General features: G+C 46.0%; 2 protein-coding genes and 1 long non-coding RNA gene across 3 annotated transcripts; all 3 read right to left on the bottom strand.

Annotated features, from left to right (window-relative positions):
- Nucleotides 1-666: 666 nt before the first annotated feature.
- LOC100835762 (ricin B-like lectin R40C1) lies at nt 667-2,575 on the bottom strand. The gene is made up of 4 exons (XM_003557952.4): nt 2,183-2,575; nt 1,577-2,086; nt 1,218-1,446; nt 667-994 (listed from the first exon to the last, which is right to left on the bottom strand). Coding segments are annotated over exons 1-4 (1,044 nt in total). The 5' UTR covers nt 2,486-2,575; the 3' UTR covers nt 667-992.
- A 3,065-nt stretch (nt 2,576-5,640) lies between these two features.
- LOC104581787 lies at nt 5,641-9,521 on the bottom strand. The gene is made up of 2 exons (XR_002961735.1): nt 8,889-9,521; nt 5,641-8,796 (listed from the first exon to the last, which is right to left on the bottom strand). It is a non-coding gene; the product is annotated as an uncharacterized LOC104581787 (long non-coding RNA).
- Nucleotides 9,522-14,619: 5,098 nt separating this feature from the next.
- Nucleotides 14,620-16,921, bottom strand: LOC100835143 (NAC transcription factor NAM-B1). Its single transcript, XM_003557950.4, has 3 exons — nt 16,583-16,921; nt 16,143-16,450; nt 14,620-15,667 (listed from the first exon to the last, which is right to left on the bottom strand). The coding sequence occupies exons 1-3, from the start codon at nt 16,746-16,748 to the stop codon at nt 15,098-15,100; spliced, it is 1,044 nt and encodes a 347-aa protein (XP_003557998.1). The 5' UTR covers nt 16,749-16,921; the 3' UTR covers nt 14,620-15,097.
- Between the last annotated feature and the right edge of the window lie 2,557 nt (nt 16,922-19,478).

Genomic DNA, 19,478 nt, shown 5'->3' with positions numbered 1-19,478 from the left:
TTTCGCTGCTCATTTGATGATGTTAGCTATTCGTGGAAGATTTCTAATCTGAACCTTGTCACGGTTAAAATCAATTTCTTCATGGTTCTTAGATCTTCATTCCATGAAATCCTGCTTGAGCAGCGCTGTGCTTTGAAGCTTGGCTTAAGGGATGTCAAGAGCTTTAAGTGTGAGTATATCTTTTGCATTCTGGAAACAAGAATGGCTAATGAACATGTCGAAGACGGTGATTCTCGGTCATTCGGGTTGATTCGCAGATGGCAGGTGAGAGAGCCATTGTTGTTGAATCGAGAAAGATTCCTATTGGGCTCGGTGAAGTGCCTCCAAGATCTACGCCCAATATTCCTAACTAAATATCACACGATTACAGCCCAATATTCCTAACTAAATCACACGATTGCTGAGGAGAGTCGCTGGCTCGCACTTTCGAGACATGTTGAAGACTCCAGTTGTGATTTTGTGCCAGTCTTCTCGTTTTCTCAACTTACCTGCCATCACACTCCGGCTGCAGTCTTCACGTCTTAGGCTTAGATGTTTCCATTGTTCTTGTAACCAAGTACGTGCCAAGCAAAATGCACGTAGTAATAAACGTGGAGCAGAGCCGCGGTGCAGAGCAAAAACATATTCATTCCATTTCTAAATACCTGTCACCATCTTAGATAAGTATTTAGGAAAAGGAAACACATGACAAAGACCATTCGCATAGATGAAAGGATGGCACTCATCACGGATCCGGGTTCCGAAGAACAAGCAGTACAAATGCCAAATGCTCACAGCAGAGAGCTCACCGAAACACACAACTCCTCTCTCCTTTCTCTCACAGAAAGCAGGACTCGACGACAAAGACTGAAACTAAATCACACGCAGACACGGACAGACCGCCGCCACCGCTGATCGATCGGGACTTTTATTCTAGCGACACGGCAGCAGATCGTAGGCTGATCTCTACCAACTCCATCCAGATCACGGTGGTGACCAATGCAGCGACACGTTTCTGCAAACACAAGCAACAAATAAAACACATTAATACCTTTTCTCCTTTTTCCGCGAGGACGACGCAATAATTCAAAAGATGTCAGATAACCCAACAAACTTCTGCCGTCCACTAATTTATTACTATGATTTATTATGATGATGTCGTTGGGTAAAGCTGAGCAGAGTTTTCCACTAGCTAGCAACATGGTAGTAGAGAGTGAGCTAGGGGCGCCGACACTTACACCAGGGGAGGATCTTCCAGCGCTGGTTGTCGCCCTCGCACCACTTCCAGAGCACGAGGGAGGTGCCGTCGCGCACGCCGCCGTGGTCCTTGTCGCCGTGGAGGGCGTCGAAGTTGAGGTAGATGTTGTTCACCATGCGGATGCACCGGAAGCCGGCACCCACGTCGCGGCTCTCGGTCCACAGCACCGACTCGTCCTGGTAGTTCGGGTTGTACGGCACCAGCTTCACCTGATGGAACAAACAAGCAGAAAATGTCTTATTAATCTCTCAGATCAATACCCGAATGCTACCATTTTTTTGTGTGTAAAACTGATGAAACAGAATACGATTTGGGTGGCCAAGCTGGATTGTTGCTTACAGGGTGACCCTCCCCCTGGGAGTGCTTGATGGCCTCGCCAGTGACCTTGTTGACGAGGGCGAAGGCGGGGTAGCCTTCCTCGTCCTTGATGCGGTTGCTGTGCCTCATGTCCTTGATCCAGTGCTGGTGGTCGTCGCGGGGGTTGGTGGGCGCGAGGCAGACGGTGCCGTTGCGGACGGTGGCGCTGAAGCCCTCGTCAGCCTTGCAGAAGATGCGGACGGTGGGCTCAGAGGGGCCGCCGCGGGGCGCGTTGGCGCTGCCGCCGGCGTAGGCCTCGTCGCCCCAGGGGAGGATCTTCCAGCTCTGGTTGTCGCCCTTGGCCCACTCCCAGAGGACAACGGTGGTGCCGTCGTGCACACCGCCGTGGTCCTTGTCGCCGTTGAGGGCGTCGAAGTTGAGGCGGATGTTGTTCACCATGCGGATGCAGCGGAAGCCCTTGCCGACGTCGCCGCTCTCCGTCCACAGCACGGACTCATCTTGGAAATCCGGGTTGAACGGCACCAGCTTCACCTGCACGCCCAAAAAAAATCATCACTCTACTTCCATTTCAAAGCACTGAAGAACAGATCTACGTTCGGATGAGGAAGAGGGGAGAAGACGCCGAACCGGGTGGCTCTGGCCCAGGGAGTGCTTCACGGCGAGACCAGTGGCCTTGTTGACGAGCGCGAAGGCGGGGTTGTTCTCCTCGTCCTTGATGTTGGTGCTGAAGCGCATGTCCTTGAACCAGTGCTGGTGCTCGTCGCGGGGGTTGGTGGGGGCGAGGACGACGTTGCCGTCGCGGACGGAGAGGCAGTAACCCTCGTCGGCCTTGCAGAAGATCTTGAAGGTGGGCTGGTGGCCGCCGGCGGTAGTTGGGGCGTGGGCCGGTGGGTTCTGGCCATGGTGGCCGTGGTGACCGAAGCCGAACATCTTCGATCTTCTCGGGGTTTTGGGGGAGGGTTGGATTGTGTGAAGTCAGGAAGAAGGAAGGTTTTGGACGGGGCGATGAGAAACTGCGAGCATTGGGTCCCATTTATAGAAGGGTGTGCCCGTCTGCTGCCTGGAGTAGTGCCAAGGGATCCAAGGTGAGTCGTGAAAATTGTGGTGCGGAATGTTACGTCTAAATGACATGTGGGGGACACACGGGAGCGTTCTGGACGCTAGGTGTGAGCCTGTTTCGTTCCACCTTGGTGTCCATGGGTTTGCATTTGCTGTTTTCTTTTCCTGAACGGAAACATTTGCGGTTTGGTTGATGGACCCATCTGCATTACTAGTTCAGCGGTTCATCTACCCTTTGAAAAGTAATCCTTCACGGAGAAAGGACACTGACGTGGAAGTGAATCGGCAGATTTATCGTCGTCCAGGACTCCAGGATGTCCTTATGCACAACTGGACGGTTACTATCTTTACACCAGAACTAGCATGATGATGTCCCGCGCAAACAATTTTAATCAATTTTATTTTCTAATTAACGTAGATATGTATTGATGTACTATTTACTGTTCAAAGCAGAATTAATCAACCCTAGTGTATACGTATGGAAAAGTAGAATTAATCAATATAACAACTCTTTAAAGTATAAAAGTGTATACAAGGAGTCAATCATGTTTTCGACCTTAGGATTTCTTTTATTTGTATGCTATATTATACCAAAATCCAGTACTAAAGGTTAGATCATTCAAATTTAGCGTCTGACTAATTGATAGTTTGTTGGTGATATTAACCAAGTACTTATAGTTAAAGTTCAGATGGCCCAAGTATTACCCCTTTGTGAAGAAGAGAAAAGTTCAGATCACCTACGAACATCCTGTCTTTACCTAATAGGGCCACATGTTGAGATGCATAGTTATAATTGCTCAAATACTTGTTACTGTCTTATTCTTGCAAAAATGTAAATTAATTATTTGAGGTGATATTAGCCATGCATCTCGAATTAAGGCCAGTAATTTATAATTTTGCTACCGTACGAACAACCCAAGATCACTCTCTAACTCGCCAATGGTGTATTGGGAGTAGACGTTGGTGAAGCATGTTGCAAATCCCCGTAGCTAGCTTATACCTCCTAGCCGCTAGAATTTCTCCAGAACGATCCACCAATCTAGCATCAAAGTAGATGATCCCTCCAAGGTAAAACGCATACCAGAGTAGTGACACCTTGTCGATGTGCTATCCAGAGCACGTGATAGCAGGGAAAACTACGGTGGATATTAGCTACCGAAGGGAACCGATCATGTGTGGTATATAAATAACATATGTAAAAAAAAATATAGTTCACAAGCTGAATTGGCCAATCACCCTTTTATACCGATAGATCGTGTATTCGTGTGTACGTCAAGCTATATTAGTAGGTATAATTATTTTTAAAGTCATCATCTGAGATTAAAGTTTTACGTGTTTATGCTATCAATACCTGCATTAAAGTTTAGAACGTGGGTTGGCTATTTGCTTTTTTGACTTAGCGATATTTGATTAAGTGTTTTCTGTTTGTTATTTAGCCGGTATACGATGTTAATTAGTAGCCCTAAATAAATTTAGAATCATGTGTTGGCATGTAGAATTATACTTAGAGTTCTTTAAATGTCCGTTGATCTATGAAAAAAACAATAAAAAAAAGTTGTTTTGTGGTGTTTATCATCTAATGCAGTATGTAACGTTTGACACCATACAAAGAAATAACGAATGAATGAAACCTTGACCACATCAAATACGAAGCTTGTGGCGTGGATTGGTGTGAAGCCTCCCTTGGTACCCTTCATATTGCGTTTAGTATATAATAATAGATAGATTTTAGTATAATGTATGAAAGGCTAACCACTTCAAATGCGAAGGTTGTGACGTAGATCAGTGTGAAGTATTCACTCGGTACCCCTCATATTGTTTTAGTATATAAAATATAAAACATAAGAATAGATGAAGAGGTGTTTCCGAAACCTTGAACACTTCAAATACGGAGCTTGTTTACACATCAGAATTTTCCGTGTTACGGTTGTTGAAGTGAGCCCTGCTAATTCACGAAATAACTTGTAGTCCCAATCCGCTGGTGCAGTTAGTCAGAGCATCTCCAGCAGATCCCGCATATCGGCCAGATCCGAAAAATGACCGCCGTTCTACGGTTTTTGGCGAAAAAAACGACCTGGAAATGTACGCCATATTTTGGAAATCTGCAAAAATCTATTCCGTTCTACCGAATACCACCCCTCGCGCCTGTAAAAAACGGTTGAGTCGAGGAGATTTCCGCTCGCGCCTTCTTCTTTCCTTTTTCCCTGCCGTCTCCCGCCTGAAGATTTCGTCACTACCAGGACGCCGGAGAGGTATTCTGTTGTGGCCCGCCACCCGTCTGTTTCGTAGGTTGTTCGGGTCTCCCCCCTCCAGTTCTGGCGCGAGTTTCCTGGAGCGAGCACCTCTGTTTCCGGCTGCCCAACAAGAGTTTGCGGCCGCCTTCATTTAGGTCTCCACGGGCACGAAACTGCCGGTGAGGCATGCATCGAAGGCCTCCTTCTTCGGATCCCAGAGCTGCCGTGTCCCGTCCCGCTCGAGGAGGTAAAAATTTCATCGATTTGTTAAGTTCCAAATTGAGGATCTCACAGATTTGAGGATTTGTTCTTGCAAATTGGGTATATTGGGAATTTCAGATGCAAACTTCCTATTTGAGCTTCACGGCGTAGCAATTATTTGAGGACTCGTCGTAGTCCGACGAATCCTCGGCTCGAAACAGTTAATTGCTCCCGATACATGGCCCTTTTTTTTCTTATATCATAATACATGCCTGCAGTTGCGTAGGCTGAAAAGTGATTTAATTGATTGATTTTTTATAGCGAAAATTAATTAATTTATGAACCAACTAAGCATGCATGCGACTCGCCGGGCTGGATGGCTTCTAGTCAAGCTTGTCCAGCGCATGGACGTGTTATGTGTATCGATGGTGTATTTAAACGGGTACGGGGTATGTGCCATCGTAGATTGAGTCCGTATAATTAAAAGATATACGTGCGTTAAATCCGGTTACTTCATGCTCCAGATACGTAACGATTTGTAGACTCGTAGATCTCATATCTAACGGTTAGAAATAATTAAGGTGATGTGGATCAACGTGAAGACTTCTCTCGGTACCCTTCGTATTGCTTTTAGTATATAATACACTGGACCGCAAGAAATGAGGACGGTTGTTTAGCTCTGTCCTGTTCCGCTTCCGCCAACGACAACATTTTGGTTTAGAGAAGAGCAAACCTCCCACATTACACGAAAGAACTGCTGGTATTCTTGTTGTTTGATCTTTCCGTTTCATGTCGCCCGTGTCTGTGCGCAACTCTGTCTGTGCCCGCACATGCAGTCCCAAGTAGTAGTAGTGGAGTAGGTATGAAACATCAAGGACAGTCACACGGAGTGCGTCGTCTGGGGCTGTATGTCAGCTCGGTACGTGGCATCTCCTTCTGCGTGTGCTCGTGGCCTCTCGCCGCATGTCGACTCCCGTGGACAGCGCCTAGAAAAGAAAAGGAGAGAAAATCAAGTGAAAGGTTGATTTGCTTTTGTCTCCCCATACTTGTAAACAAAAGTCTAATGGTCCGCCTCGCAAAAAGAAAAAAAAGTTTTATGGTACGAAAACGATGCCTCACTGCTTGATCACTGATCTCTGTCTATCTGATCGGGATGCGTGCAGCTGAAGATGCCTGATTCGCCCACGAGATATAAAGCACCGTTCCGATCCGAATGGGTCCGGGGACGTCCGGTATTGCTTTTCACCCTCCCCTCCTCCCATCCCCAGAGCCCAGAGGCCAAGGTAGCACGGCCCCACTCATGCCTAATGTGTCCCCATCGGACAGCGTCTCACTTCAAGATAAACTCAGTGTTTGTCCATATTCCTCTCCTTTTCTTTTCTCTTCTTTCCTTTTCTTTTCTCCTTGCAAAGTTTATTCCAGTGTGCACATTTCCCGCCCCGAACAGGGTAGGTGGCATCGCCGACCTGATCGACGGTGAGGTAAAAAAGGACAGACTGCGTGGATAAGATCGTAGGATTCTCGTTTCACCCAAAGCAGTTGCACTGGTAATTTTGCACGCGGCGTGTATTGATCTCCATCTCCGAACGTACCTAGAGTCCAACAGCCACGACCTGCACTGACAGCTGAGCAAACACCATGATAGCGTCCGAGCTCTAGACGCCGATTTATTAAATTGAAATCCATGGTACGTGTTCGGCGCTCCAGAATGGAGAACGCCACCGCACAGTGCCAACGGCGCACGGTGTGATGGCGCAGCGGCGGGCGTGCCATCCGGGAAAGTGACGTTTCAGTGGGCCGGATTTCACGGAAGTTCTAGACATACTTCTCACGAGGCAACTAGGGGCCTTTGAGAAATTTCAAGGCTCGATTGTAGGTTTAAATGAATGACATTTGATAATCTATATATAGAGTAAAAATACCTCTAGCTAGCTCTAGATCTGAATTTTAGTTCGAGTACTGATAGAATAATCACACAAAAGTTTGATCTCATATTATAATTCAATACCACGTAAATTCTACCTAGAAATAACTTGCCCACGAGCTACCAGTGCAAACAACAAACTGAACATATCACCACGTGAACTCTAGTTTTGTATACGGACCTGATATATATCAGGTATGATCAAGCGGCTCCGGTAAAGACCAACGGCTTATAGGTGATCTAAATTCAATTTTAGACACATATTTATATCACCTTGAGCAATCAATGAGTCTAATACAAATGTGAACCGTCGACCAACTAGCTCACGTTCTTCGTGTACTAAAATCTTATAGAAATAAAATATCGTTTCATGTTCAAAACATGCTTATGTACTTCTAGGTGTAGTGTGATTGGTCAAACCTTTCTTAGACTAATTGGGTTAATTAATTTTGCATTTAAAATGACCCATGCAACATGCTTGTGATTTGAACTTTATTCGGGTTTATTACTCCAGTATCTATGCAAACAGGTACGACACATGTCGGTTCTTACAAACAACTAACAGACCTATTGTGGCCGAATTTTACTTTTTTGCATGCGCGGGAAAATGTCTTTAACTTTTAGGTTTCTAGAGCATGCATATACATATTACTGTAATATTTCATAAAACATCAAACCAATGCATACAAAGTAAAATTGTCTTGTCATCTAACCCTCATGTCGCTTTTTTAAGACGACTCTGCTTCTCAAATTAACTAGTTGATACCCCGCGTGTTGCTGCGGGAATATGCGGCAACAATTCTGGGAGTAGAACAAACGTCAAGATTCTCTTGAAATAAGGCATGTATTCATGTACCTTATAGATTCGGTGACGGGGAACCGAGCGCTGAATAATTCACAGAAATGGTCATCTATGAGGTTAGATCGCACTATTATTAAGATGTGGCTTGCATAGTACAGTCATATCCAAATGTATACTATTCAAACTTATTTTGGCACAATTCAACCTCATTAAAAAAAACTTGAAACTTAAAAATGCTTATGTTGGAACTGAAATTACACATGTCCGTTTATAGCATAACATCAATGCATATATAAACAACTCCTAAATATGTAAACAACTCCTAAATATGGCTAGGAGGAGCGTGATTTTTCCTAACTTGTTATCATTTTGAGTTATAATCTCTGAAATTTGCACGATGTTTGAGACTTAATAATATAAAGGATGTGGAGACCAGAGGGACTCACTCTTAAAAAAAAAACTATTTATTGTTAGATGCTACTCTTGAGATCTCAATAAAGAGATAAATCAGTTCCATTGTGAGTTTGTGACCAGGTAGGCATAAACTAACCAATTAAGATGTGGTCGGTTGGGTAATACCTGGTAAGAACAACGTGCAGTGTGTCAAATTCATGTTGATTTAACAACTGAAATAAAAAAACAGATAGTCAGAGAATAAAGCATGTGATCGGGGACAATTAGAAAGGGATCTAGAATTGAAAACCTATACAATAAAGTTGTGCCGCTCATTATAAACTGCCACTGCAAACAAATCACCCGCAAGGTGTAAAATGGCCACATACGCATGGTACACAGAGAAGTCCAATTAATGAAAGAAATCCTTGGAGAAATAGTAGAAGACTGGAAAGATGTTGAGAGAGAGAAAAACAAAGTCACAAATCTTGCGATAGAATCACCTGCATACATATATAGAGAAGATAATAGTCTCCAAGTCCTTTATTTGCACCTGAACAGTATCAATCATCCTCATTCTTCTGCACTTCTGCAAAATCTAGTGATCGAGACTTCATGTGGGCATAATCTGGCAAACGAACAGTTTGCACGCTAAAAAGAACAATTGGAATCTTGCAAAAAAGAAAGGGGGGAACTTTTCTCTATTCTTTTTTGCCGTACCTCAAGTGCCTGTTAGGCGAGAAGGCTCTTGTCGTTGGCCAAGCGGCTCAAGGCCAGAATCGCCGCCTCCGTGGTGCCATACTCCTGCACGATGCCAGCCACAGAGCTCCCGGCCGGACGTAGGCGTAATGCACTACGGGCACGCCGTCGACAGGGTCGCAGCTGCAGGCCAAGGGGATCCAGAGCTCCTGCCCGACGGCGACCTAGTTGGGGTCGGAGATGTTTTTGGCGGTGGCGGTGTCCCGATACGTGATGAGCCCCGTGAAGACGTAGCGGGCCACGGTGTCCAGCGTGTCCCAGGTGCGGACGCGATAGGTGGGCCGCTGGAAGGTGACCCGGGCGCCGCCGGAGTAGAGGCAGGAGAGATCCTCTCGATCTCTATCGGTGTGACTTCGGAAGCGGACTGTTCACTTCCTTCTAGCTGAAGATTAAAGGCAGCGAGTGAAGAGGAGGGAAGTGGGGAGATTAGTAAACCACCAGGAAGAGGGGCGGTCCTTAATTAATTCATGGGAGCTTCAGTTACAGAATTAATGGAAGATGAATGGGGAGAGGAAAAACTGAAGAAGCAACGGAATGGCAGACGGGGGAGGACGGGCAGGGAAGGCGAAGTAGCGCAGGCCCCATTAATTGGCAAGCGCACGGGCAGGCGAAACAGGGGGCGAAACAACGCAGGCAGCAGGAATCCGGATCGAAGCAATCTTTTTTTCTGGGCTGCAAACTTGGCCCATGGGTGCTGACGAAGCCCATATTGCGGGAATGGTGCCATTGACTCGAGAAAACGGGACAGGTGGAAGAGAACGGGACGGGGGGGATTGCGTCGGGACAGAATCGCGGGAACGATACGCTAGTGGAAAAATGATGACGTGGCTGCTTGAAATTAATTAAATGTTGATGTGGATAGGCTGCATGTGTAGCTCGCTAAATTAACTATATTTAGTGGACTTCAACTTGATAGAGTTTATAGACGTCGCAGCCATCTTCTGGATCAGACAGGTTACTCCTCAGCTGCCCGTAAAAAACGTTTTCCTCTCTACGACACGGTTTGGAAGTCTAGAGGCAGATCAATTTTGTCTCATGCCACGCGGCCAGTGAGCGAGGAAAACGGCATCATTTTTTCCTTCAGGGGTTGCAATTTTTTTTAAATGGCATTTAACGGTTCGTTGATTTAATATATAACCTTTGTTTTCGCAAAACAGAAAAATTTGCCACAACTCACACCAAATGAATTTGTAGCGATGACTCATTATCCTTGTTGCCATTTTGCATGATTTATTATGCAAAGACATGTTTCCTCGGACCAATATCGTTTGTATTACACCAAAAATTGATTTTATTACTCTGAAATTTTGTTTCTGTTAGAGTTTTGTGCCAACAAAAATATGCTTGCATCAAATCATGGTCCCATCATGGAAAAAGAAGCATCTTTAAAATACAAATTGTTGTTGATTTGTTAAGTTTATCTTTTATAAACCTTTTGTCAAATTGTTTTCATAAATTGATCTTGGGAATCATATCAGATGTTACTCACGTAAGCATATAATTTGAAATTATCATTAATGGAAGTTCCATTTACGGCAACTACCATGCACACGTTCCGTTTCTATTTTCTTTTTTGACAGCCTCTTTTTTCTTTTTCTTGATTGAACCATCTCATGTGGCAAAACGAACCAATGAGATGCACATACTATGCGATCAGCAGCCGTCTGTCTACATTTGACACATATTAATCGGTAGGGTATTGGGCCTATGTGGGTTTGTAACTTTTTTTATGTTTCATTTCAAGCCCATAAATTAAATCAAATATATTATCCTTATTAAATCTTGGTCATCCAATATAAGATCTAATGGTCAAAATAATTTGGGTGACGTGAGTCAACGTGGTGGCTCCCTTCGGCGCACTTCATATTGTCATTAGTATATAATAGACAGATATATGCTGATATGATGTAACCTTGGGCTTCTAACTGAGTAACCGGGTGAAAGATCGGTATGGTCGATTACAGAGAGAGGGGGGGGGTGAATAGGAGACTAACAAATTTTAACTTTTCTTTTTCTTGAAAGATACAAACACTTAATCTTATGTCTTTCTAAATTCTCTAAAGTGAATGCAACCCTAGTATGAAGTGCAATAGCCGAAGCACTAGCCGAAGCAAAGTATAGTCAATGAAGTAAAGCAAGTAAGTAAAGGGGCAAATATGATACCACACGGAAAGACGAAGATTTCACCGGAGTTCCACCTATTGGGATCAGTGTACGTCTCCGTTTGGAGGAGTGCTCTACCACAAAGGGAGAGACACGACGAAGGCTCACTCTATTCTCCAACTCACCACACCACAAAGGTGGAATGAGCTCTCACAACACCACAAAGACGAAGTGAGTTCCACTAATGGCTTACTTGAAGGCGGATGCCGAACCTTAACAAACAAGGAGAAGGGCACAAATCCACAACTAAATTGGAGGTTCCTTTCCAAATCCTCAAACACCTCATCACAAGATTGGAGTGCTTAAAGAGACACCTTCCGGCTAGGGATCCCAAAATCCCAAGAGTAACAAAAACCACCAAGAAAACGAGGGGAATCAACTTTTGATTTGGTGAAACCCTAGATCGAGCTCTTCTCAACCTTTCCTCAAAGTATTAGCCAGGGGGAAGCACTAAGGAGAGAGATCTCGAGATTTAAAGCTTTGGAGGTGAAGAACGCTTGCAGGAATGGAGTCACGAACCGTTGGGGACGAAAACCCTCTTTTATATGATCCCCGATTTATGCCCGTTATGTGCAATTTCTGCACAGGGCGGTACTACCGCTAGCTCAAGCGGTACTACAGCGAGCGGTAGTGCAGCACCGGTACCGTGCCAGTGCCGCTATATGTCAGTAGCGTTTTGCTACCTCATAGCATTGGTGCGGTATCGGGGCGGTACTACCGTGACCAGTACTACCGGGCTAGGATGACCGGTACTGCCGCCCTGGATAGGAAAAACAGGCAGAATCATTTCAAAAATATGTTTTAGCTAATCTTCACCGGTGGGATTGAGGCTATCTGGTGGGTGCAATTTGGTGGTTGTGTGTACGTGAAATTGATTCACCCAAGCCTTCCCCGATGGACTCCCTCTATAGTACGGATTTTCCTACGACTCAATATAAATAAAAAACCGTAAATTTTTCTACACTTCTTTCCTTTGAGGGCAACGAACCGCTTTGCTTGATTCTATATAATTTCTGAAAACACTTAGCATACGGTTTGTCCACATATTAAGTTGTCACTAACACCAAAACTCATTAGGGATTGAAATGCCTTTTCACCGGGCTTACCCATAATTTATGGTGAGTTTGGCATTCAGGTGGATCTTGATAATCCAACTTTTCCAACCAGTACGTTTTTGCCTAATTCGGGTGGATCTTGATAACCCATTTTCTGCATTCGTGTATATTTTTTCATGACAGATTCTCAAATTAGTTCAGCGCAGAACATGTCAGAAATGCCTAAACTAAGCCCTAGTCCCGTTTCTGAATTAGCCCACGGGTTACAATTACCTTTAATAATGGGCTAGTGGCACAATTCCATTGTTCACTCAACAATCAGTTGTACTGGACGTCTGGACCGGACGACATCTCCCTTGAACGGGCCGGCCAGTTTAACAAAACTAAGAGAAACCGCAAGAATAAATAGCCCATTTACTTGTTGATCTCCTGGCCTTTCTTGGTCTCTTTTTTGAGGCCGGCCTTTCTTGATCTCTTTTGTTTTGAAGAGGCACCAACAAACGTTTGGCTTTTGGACGATGTGTGTAAAACAGTTTAATTCATCTGCTCGGAGTGGAAACGAACTTGTTTCGCCTTCAAAAAAAGAAAGAAAGAAAAAGAAACGGACTTGTTTCATTCTGAGTATAACATAACGTATATACACAAGCCTAAACACAATGTCGTCACATGTGTTTTACCACTGGTATCACTTAATCTCAAAAAGAAAAGAAAAATAGAAACATTAACTTTCACCAGGTCACCAACCATCTTTCCGTCTTCTTCTTCCGCACTCTGATATTGCTAAATCTGGAACACCCCACCTCGTAAAAAAATGTATAAATTCCCCATCAGTGCCACAAAAGCCATTCGTACTTGACTCTCGAGGCAGCTAGAATGGGTTCGGTATAAGCGTGCTAAAGCTTTCAACCTCAGTTACATTACTTTATAACTGAAAAGGCAATCGAACAATCATGAATTAGCAGATAAGTTTAACGCCCTGAGCTAAGATAACATATCATATTCAGGCAAGTGATCAAGGCTTGTCCTAGCTAGCGTCAAAGTAGCTGACCTGAGACCTCTGATCTGCTTCCCAGCAGCCTGCATGCCCAGAATTGCAGTGCGCTGGACCAATTATCGTCGTCGCCGGAACCGCACGGCAGACACGCCAGTGATCTCATGTCACTCGGATAGCTCCCCAAATTGTTAAAAACTGAAGGGCGTATGGTCCGCATGAGCAGTGGCTCCTGATTAATTATCAATAGAGCACCGTGTGACAGGGAAGTGAGAACGGAGAGCTCTCTCAGGTGGCCCATTTCCGAATAACTAGCATTATCTTGTGAGGAATTTCTTGGCGAGTCCAGTAGTGTGGAGATACGTGAAAGGCCGTGTCCCGTGCGTGAGTTGCCAGAACGGGAAACGGCTGGGCGATGGGAGTTGGAAGATGGAATATGCCTCCCAACCTTTGGTGGGAATGGTTAAACTATAGGGGTTCTTGTGTTTGCCGTCTTACCGAGAGATTCAGGAATGTTCCTACCTTTTCAAAGCTTATCTGCATGGCAAATAAAGCACGAGTCGAAATGATATTGTTTTTCAACGTCGTTCAGGACAGGGAGTGGGTCGTTAATGAGCTGTACTTGCGTGTGCAGCATGGAAAATTTTAGTATGGATAAGCATCTTTATGTTGAGAAAAAATATATTACTACTCACATATATGCTACCTGCCGATCGTGTCATGGAAAATAACTACGAGGGGTAGAAGCTGATCAACACAAGAGACATGACGAAGTAAAACACTCGGTGTGCATTCCAAAGAATAACAGCGCAGTAATTAAGTAGGAAAAACTGCAGAGCCGTAGAAAACTACCACACCTGGATAGTTCGATACAGCTAAACTTTTAACAAGGGATGCATAAGGGCCAGCGATTAGAATTTTTGGAGGCTAATCCACATGGAATCAATCATCTTTTCTTATCTTGATTCTCAACGGAGAATCTTCTACAGTAAATCAATAATTAGTTCTCTCTCTAGCTCGAGGGGACCTGCACTCCATCCATTAATTCAACCCACTCGGAGTCGCCAAATGGACTAGTTTTTGTTTGTTGTGTGACATCGATGTTCCTGGACTTGTTGATGTGCATGGCAATATTCCGATGCCTTGGTGGACGGACAAGATTCTACATGGACAAGCTAGCCTCTTCGCCAATCTGAAGAAAGCTTCAGCAGAATGAAAAGACCCCGTCATCGCCTATCCGCCACCTGAACTGAAAGCTAAACGCCATCCACAACTTGCCTAGTTTTGGCCAATAATTAAATGCCCGGGTTCCATATTCTTCTTTCAGTTTCGTCCTTTGTGTGGTTTTCCTGGGTATTTTTTTTTCCTTCTTCTGGATGGACTAATTCTGTTCTTGGAGCAGGCGTTCATTGTGGCGATTTTCCCGTCTCTTTGTGTAGTTGAATATCATTTCTGCCATTGAAATACTTACACTCTGGAATAAACAAGACATATATAGTATATGGCTCCATTAAAGAATCATTTCTTTCACTGGTTTACATGACTATAAGCAAATCCGGCTTCATCTTGACATCTTTCTCTGGTTCCGGTTTTCCAGTACGTCGATCTCAAGGTCTTATCAAGCCCTATCCAGTTTGGTACTACTAAGCATCAATCACATAGTATGTATAATATAAATTAAAAAAATGTCTACACACCATAAACGAAATCTACTACGATGGACCTAGGCACCTAGCTAGTCGTTCACTCGTTCGACACACCTGATGCGAGTACAAGTACAATCCCTTCTCCACATATATATTGACCAATAATTTGTCTAATTTAGACCTATCTGGTGTAATAAATCACCCCCCAACAATTGTTCTCCAGATCACCAGTACACCATGTATAATTCAGACTGAAGCAGCAGAAACAGTATCCCGTATCTATCTATCATCAGTTCATCCGATCCGATCCCCATGTTAGAAATGGAGCAGCCTCTGATTTCCCGGGGCTAGGGACCCCTGCAAGGGGTTGCTGCCTATTTGGAACGTAGTTGCGCCGAAGCAAGAACCGTTGGGCTTCTTGTCCGCCGCTTGCTGGCTCGTCAACCCATTATCACCACCGTGCTCCGACCTCTTGCGCTTCCCGGCAGCTCCCTCGCCGCCTGCCGCCGTCTGCGCAAGCTGCGACATGTTGTTGTTGTTGCTGCCGCTGCTGTTAACAAGATATTGATTCATGATGGGGTGGCCGAGGAAGGCGGCGTGTTGATCGGGCCGTGCTGCTATGTCCCCGGCGCCGCCTTCGTCAAGGAGCTGCGCCAGTGAGTACTCGTTGAGCAGCTCCGATATGGACGGGATCTTCGGCATCCTCTGCGTGCCCGCCAGCGCGTGCCCCGGGTAAGCAGCGCCCCCTTGCATGACCATGCCGGCACTGGACGCCCCGCCATAGGCGCACGGTTCATCATGCTCGTGGTCGGACAGCGGCGGCACCGCCATGGGCGACATCTGGCTCGTCTTCTTGTAGATCCGGCACAGCACCCAGTCATCCAGCTGCACACGCACGCACGCACGCCCAGATATCGATCAGACAGATGAATTAAACTTGGGTAGGATCGAGAAATGAATAGGTTAAATCTAGAGGCAAACAAGTGCAGCTGATGAATGAGCCATTAACACGTATGCATCATGCCTGTCGTTGTCGGATCTATTGACTTCGCGCAACCATGCCAAGTATGCCTAAAGAACATTTCTTTAAACGACACACGCACATTAAAGCAGCTCTTGCGTCCCGTGGCAAGCCACACACCGATGCGATATTGGTAAACTGACGTGCCGACGATCGAACCCGTGTTATCAGAATTTAGAAACACCCGCCCCCGGAAAAATCATGGTGCAATAACCGTGCGACGGTGCAAGTGCGCGAGCATCACCGCCGCGCACGGATGGCGCATGCATGCAACTACCGTGACGCCGATCAACAAACAAATCGATCTATTGCAGGAGTACTGATTAATTAAGAGCTTACCCTCATGGAGGTGTTGCGGAACTTCATGGGGCGGTAAGTGTTTCCGGCGTGCGCGTCGGCAGCGGCGAGGCGGTACTCGTGCATGATCCAGTTGGTCTTGACGCCCTTGGGCGGGCGGCCTTTGTAGAAGACGAGGGCCTTCTTGACACCGACGCTCTCGCTGGTGGCGCTGCTGCGGATGGGCTTGTCGGTGCCGGTGGCCTTCCAGTAGCCGGACCCCGCCGCGCGGTTCGGGCGGACGCCGTTCGGGTACTTGCGGTCTCTCGGCGTGAAGAAGTACCACTCCCTGTCCCCGTAGTTAGCCTTGGCTGCAAACCCCCAATTGAAAAACAAGAGAAAGACAGACTATCAATTCAAGCTAGTGCAAGTGGGGATGATCAGGATTCAGGAATCGATCATCTGCATGCATGAATCATGATGCTGCGACTGTATATACTAACATGGAAGGGCCCATGGGTCGAATTTGTAGATATCGACGTCGGCGATGATGGAGACGGGGCACGGCGACTCGGCGGCGCGGTTGCGGAGGTAGTGGAGGATGAGCTCCTCGTCGGTGGGGTGGAACCGGAAGCCGGGCGGCAGCATCGCCGGGTCCGACATGATCATCGCCAGCTACCACGCACGCGCTTATTTGATCGGTAGTCGATCCAAAGCACCTCTAAAACCCCGGCCCCCTATCTAATTAACCCAGGAACAGATGGATGAATTGGCTAGCTCCAGCTTGTAAGCTAGGAGAAAGAAATGGAGGACTTGGAACTTTTGGAGACGAGAGGGGAGGGGCCGCTTATATGGTTGCGTTTTCTTGTCCTCTTGCGCGCCGCGTGACGCTTTGTCAGGCCCCGCCCGAGGGCCCGAGGGGGTTTCGATTCGATGGGCATCATGGAGGGTCATGTGGTCATCGCTGATTCGTTATTCCTCACGTCCGGCGTGATGTATGTATGGCGCCAGGCCGCCGAGGATTGGGCATGGGGCCTCCTCGCCCTGATCATGACGTCGCCCGCTGAAACTCGCTGCCGCGGGCACGTGTTGGCTTGGCCGCAAGATGCTTTGCATTGCAGCAGCTAGCGACCGATTCGGGCCGAATCTCTCGATCGGCCGATCCCTCGCAACAGCCTGAATCCCCTCGCCCTTTGCGTTGCCTTGCTTGCGACTGTAAGCATGCTGCGCCGGTGGTACGTACTAGTGTTAAAAAATAAGAAACCGATTCTCTTTTGATAATGCTTATCGGAAACGGGATATCGTTACATTTCCTTTTGTTAACGACACATCCTGCTAATTACAGCCCTTTGGGTGCGTGTGGCTAGGATTCAACAGTCATGCCATACCATATATATCTGTTGCCAACTTGATGGTTGGGGAAGTTTATTAATTGGAGCATGTTGACAACTTTGTGGGTCTAGTGCCCAAGGCCAAAGATGGTTCGACACTATGAGATGGCGCGCAAACAGCTTGCGAGAGTAAGATTTGTTTGTTGGGGCTTTTTCGGGCTAAGACGGGCATACGCTACGGACAAGATAATTGGACCCAGCAGTAGGCTAGTCTGGCAAAACAAGGAAACAGTAGTACGTAGAACCATATGTAGCACTGATCTATCTTAGGTTTGCCCTGTATATGAATTGTTATGCCTGGTACTTATCTTTCGTACGTGCATATATTATTCTAAACGAGTAGTATGACGTGGATATATATTGCTGCAGTCACCGAATAATTTAAACTTTCAGGAGTGAAATGCTACGAAATTAAACAAAAGAATTTGGAATAAAGCTAGGTGTGAACGTGATTGCTAGCTTGTGATTTTCCAAAACCGAATAATCGCTTGACAGATGTAACCTATCATGTGTATTGACTGTCGAATCTTGACTGAATTGATAAATCCTGTGACCTGACACGCATGTCAAGTCTTTGTCCATCCAAAGTCCAGAACGCAGGTGCGCCAGCTTATCCCCGTGAACAACTCAGCCTGCCATGGCTCATGCTTTTGCGCGCTCCACGTAATTAGAGAGAACCGGCCGGCCCAACGATATTTCAAGCAACTAATTGCGTACGTAAATATTCCATGTGTCAACTTCCTCTAGCTGTATATGGAATTAGGAGTTTTAGGTCTAAATTAAAGAGAGAAAAAACTCATTCCACGTTATCTTCGTCAGATAACATCACAATTCATAACGGTTAGTCCCTAGAAATTTTGAAGTCATTCATGCACGTGTACCGCAACTAGGATCACAGCCAAGGTCATGTCAACGAATAATCTCAAGGATCAGTGGCAACAACAAAGTAACTCAACCCATTCACAGGAATATATTCTATATGTGTTTAAGCAGTTAAGCAAAGTAATTAAGCAAAATCTCACTTTAAAAAAAAAGGAAAAGCTGATCTTTATCCCACAACGGATTGAGACCCTGCACACATGCATGCGGATTCCTCGTAGGGTAAAGCACGGGGTGGCCCACTAAATGCACGTTTATGGCAAGCCGTAGCCTAATGGCGTAATTATCTCGTACACAACGGTAGATTTTAGTAGCTTTCGTGGCCAGGATTAGCAGTTGAATTCGTGTGTGGCTGGCTTTGATTAAGTGCGTGATTATCCTAACTCGATCATTGTCAGCAAGACAGCCGTGTTAGGTACGCTAGCTGCTTGCCTGCCCGTCTGTTATAATCCCATACGTGCTCCTCTACTCATCGACGGTTCAGATTTTACTGGTTTGCTGCACAGCTTCTTCTCTTTTCTTTGCTGAAAGGCCTTTGGCTTTACTGGACCTTACATCACACATCAAATCCATCTCTGAAAACGATCGACAACACATAAGCTCCGTCAGCTGGGTGTAATTTAATACCGATCACTCAGTTTGTCTGCAGCTCGCCGGAGCAGCTTCTGCACGTCGTGGACCCAGGTCTGCTTGGTCGCGCCGTCCAGACATTCCAACTCCACTAGGCCTTCGCCCGTGTTCAGCTCAGTTCTTTCACGCCTCATACTGGCTAGGATCCCTAAAAAAAAAAACTTCCTCTGATTCATAGTAAGTGTCTCAGACAAAGTATAACTTTGTACTAAGTTAGTACAACATTCGAAACATTTATTATGAATCGGAGGTATTAGAGGCCAGGATCGGCTTGTTCAATTTTTGAACGAAAACATCATACAAAATGTACGTGTGCATTGCGATCAACGGCAATGTCCCCGTTGCTGTTAAACACGGACGATGAACCGGACGGCGGAGTTCAGCCAACTTGAGGATCGCCCCAACGCGCCGCACCACTTCGGCACGCAGTGTAGGAGGCCGGCAGCTCGCGCACTGGCGCCATGGCCGCGACCCCACCGCGGCTGCGACGACGACCCTG

This window comes from Brachypodium distachyon, chromosome 1, assembly GCF_000005505.3.
Source record: "Brachypodium distachyon strain Bd21 chromosome 1, Brachypodium_distachyon_v3.0, whole genome shotgun sequence".
NCBI lineage: Eukaryota > Viridiplantae > Streptophyta > Magnoliopsida > Poales > Poaceae > Brachypodium > Brachypodium distachyon.
Note: the sequence above shows the minus strand (reverse complement) of the source record. Positions and strands in the feature narration are given on the sequence as shown.

Coding starts and splice junctions, on each gene's coding strand:
- LOC100835143 (XM_003557950.4), bottom strand. CDS start 16,748: ATGATCATGTCGGACCCGGCGATGCTGCCGCCCGGCTTCCGGTTCCAC. Junction 16,451..16,582: donor CGACCCATGGGCCCTTCCAT/GTTAGTATATAC, acceptor GGGGGTTTGCAG/CCAAGGCTAACTACGGGGAC. Junction 15,668..16,142: donor TCCGCAACACCTCCATGAGG/GTAAGCTCTTAA, acceptor GTGCGTGTGCAG/CTGGATGACTGGGTGCTGTG.
- LOC100835762 (XM_003557952.4), bottom strand. CDS start 2,485: ATGTTCGGCTTCGGTCACCACGGCCACCATGGCCAGAACCCACCGGCC. Junction 2,087..2,182: donor CCCTGGGCCAGAGCCACCCG/GTTCGGCGTCTT, acceptor TTGGGCGTGCAG/GTGAAGCTGGTGCCGTTCAA. Junction 1,447..1,576: donor CCCAGGGGGAGGGTCACCCT/GTAAGCAACAAT, acceptor TTGTTCCATCAG/GTGAAGCTGGTGCCGTACAA.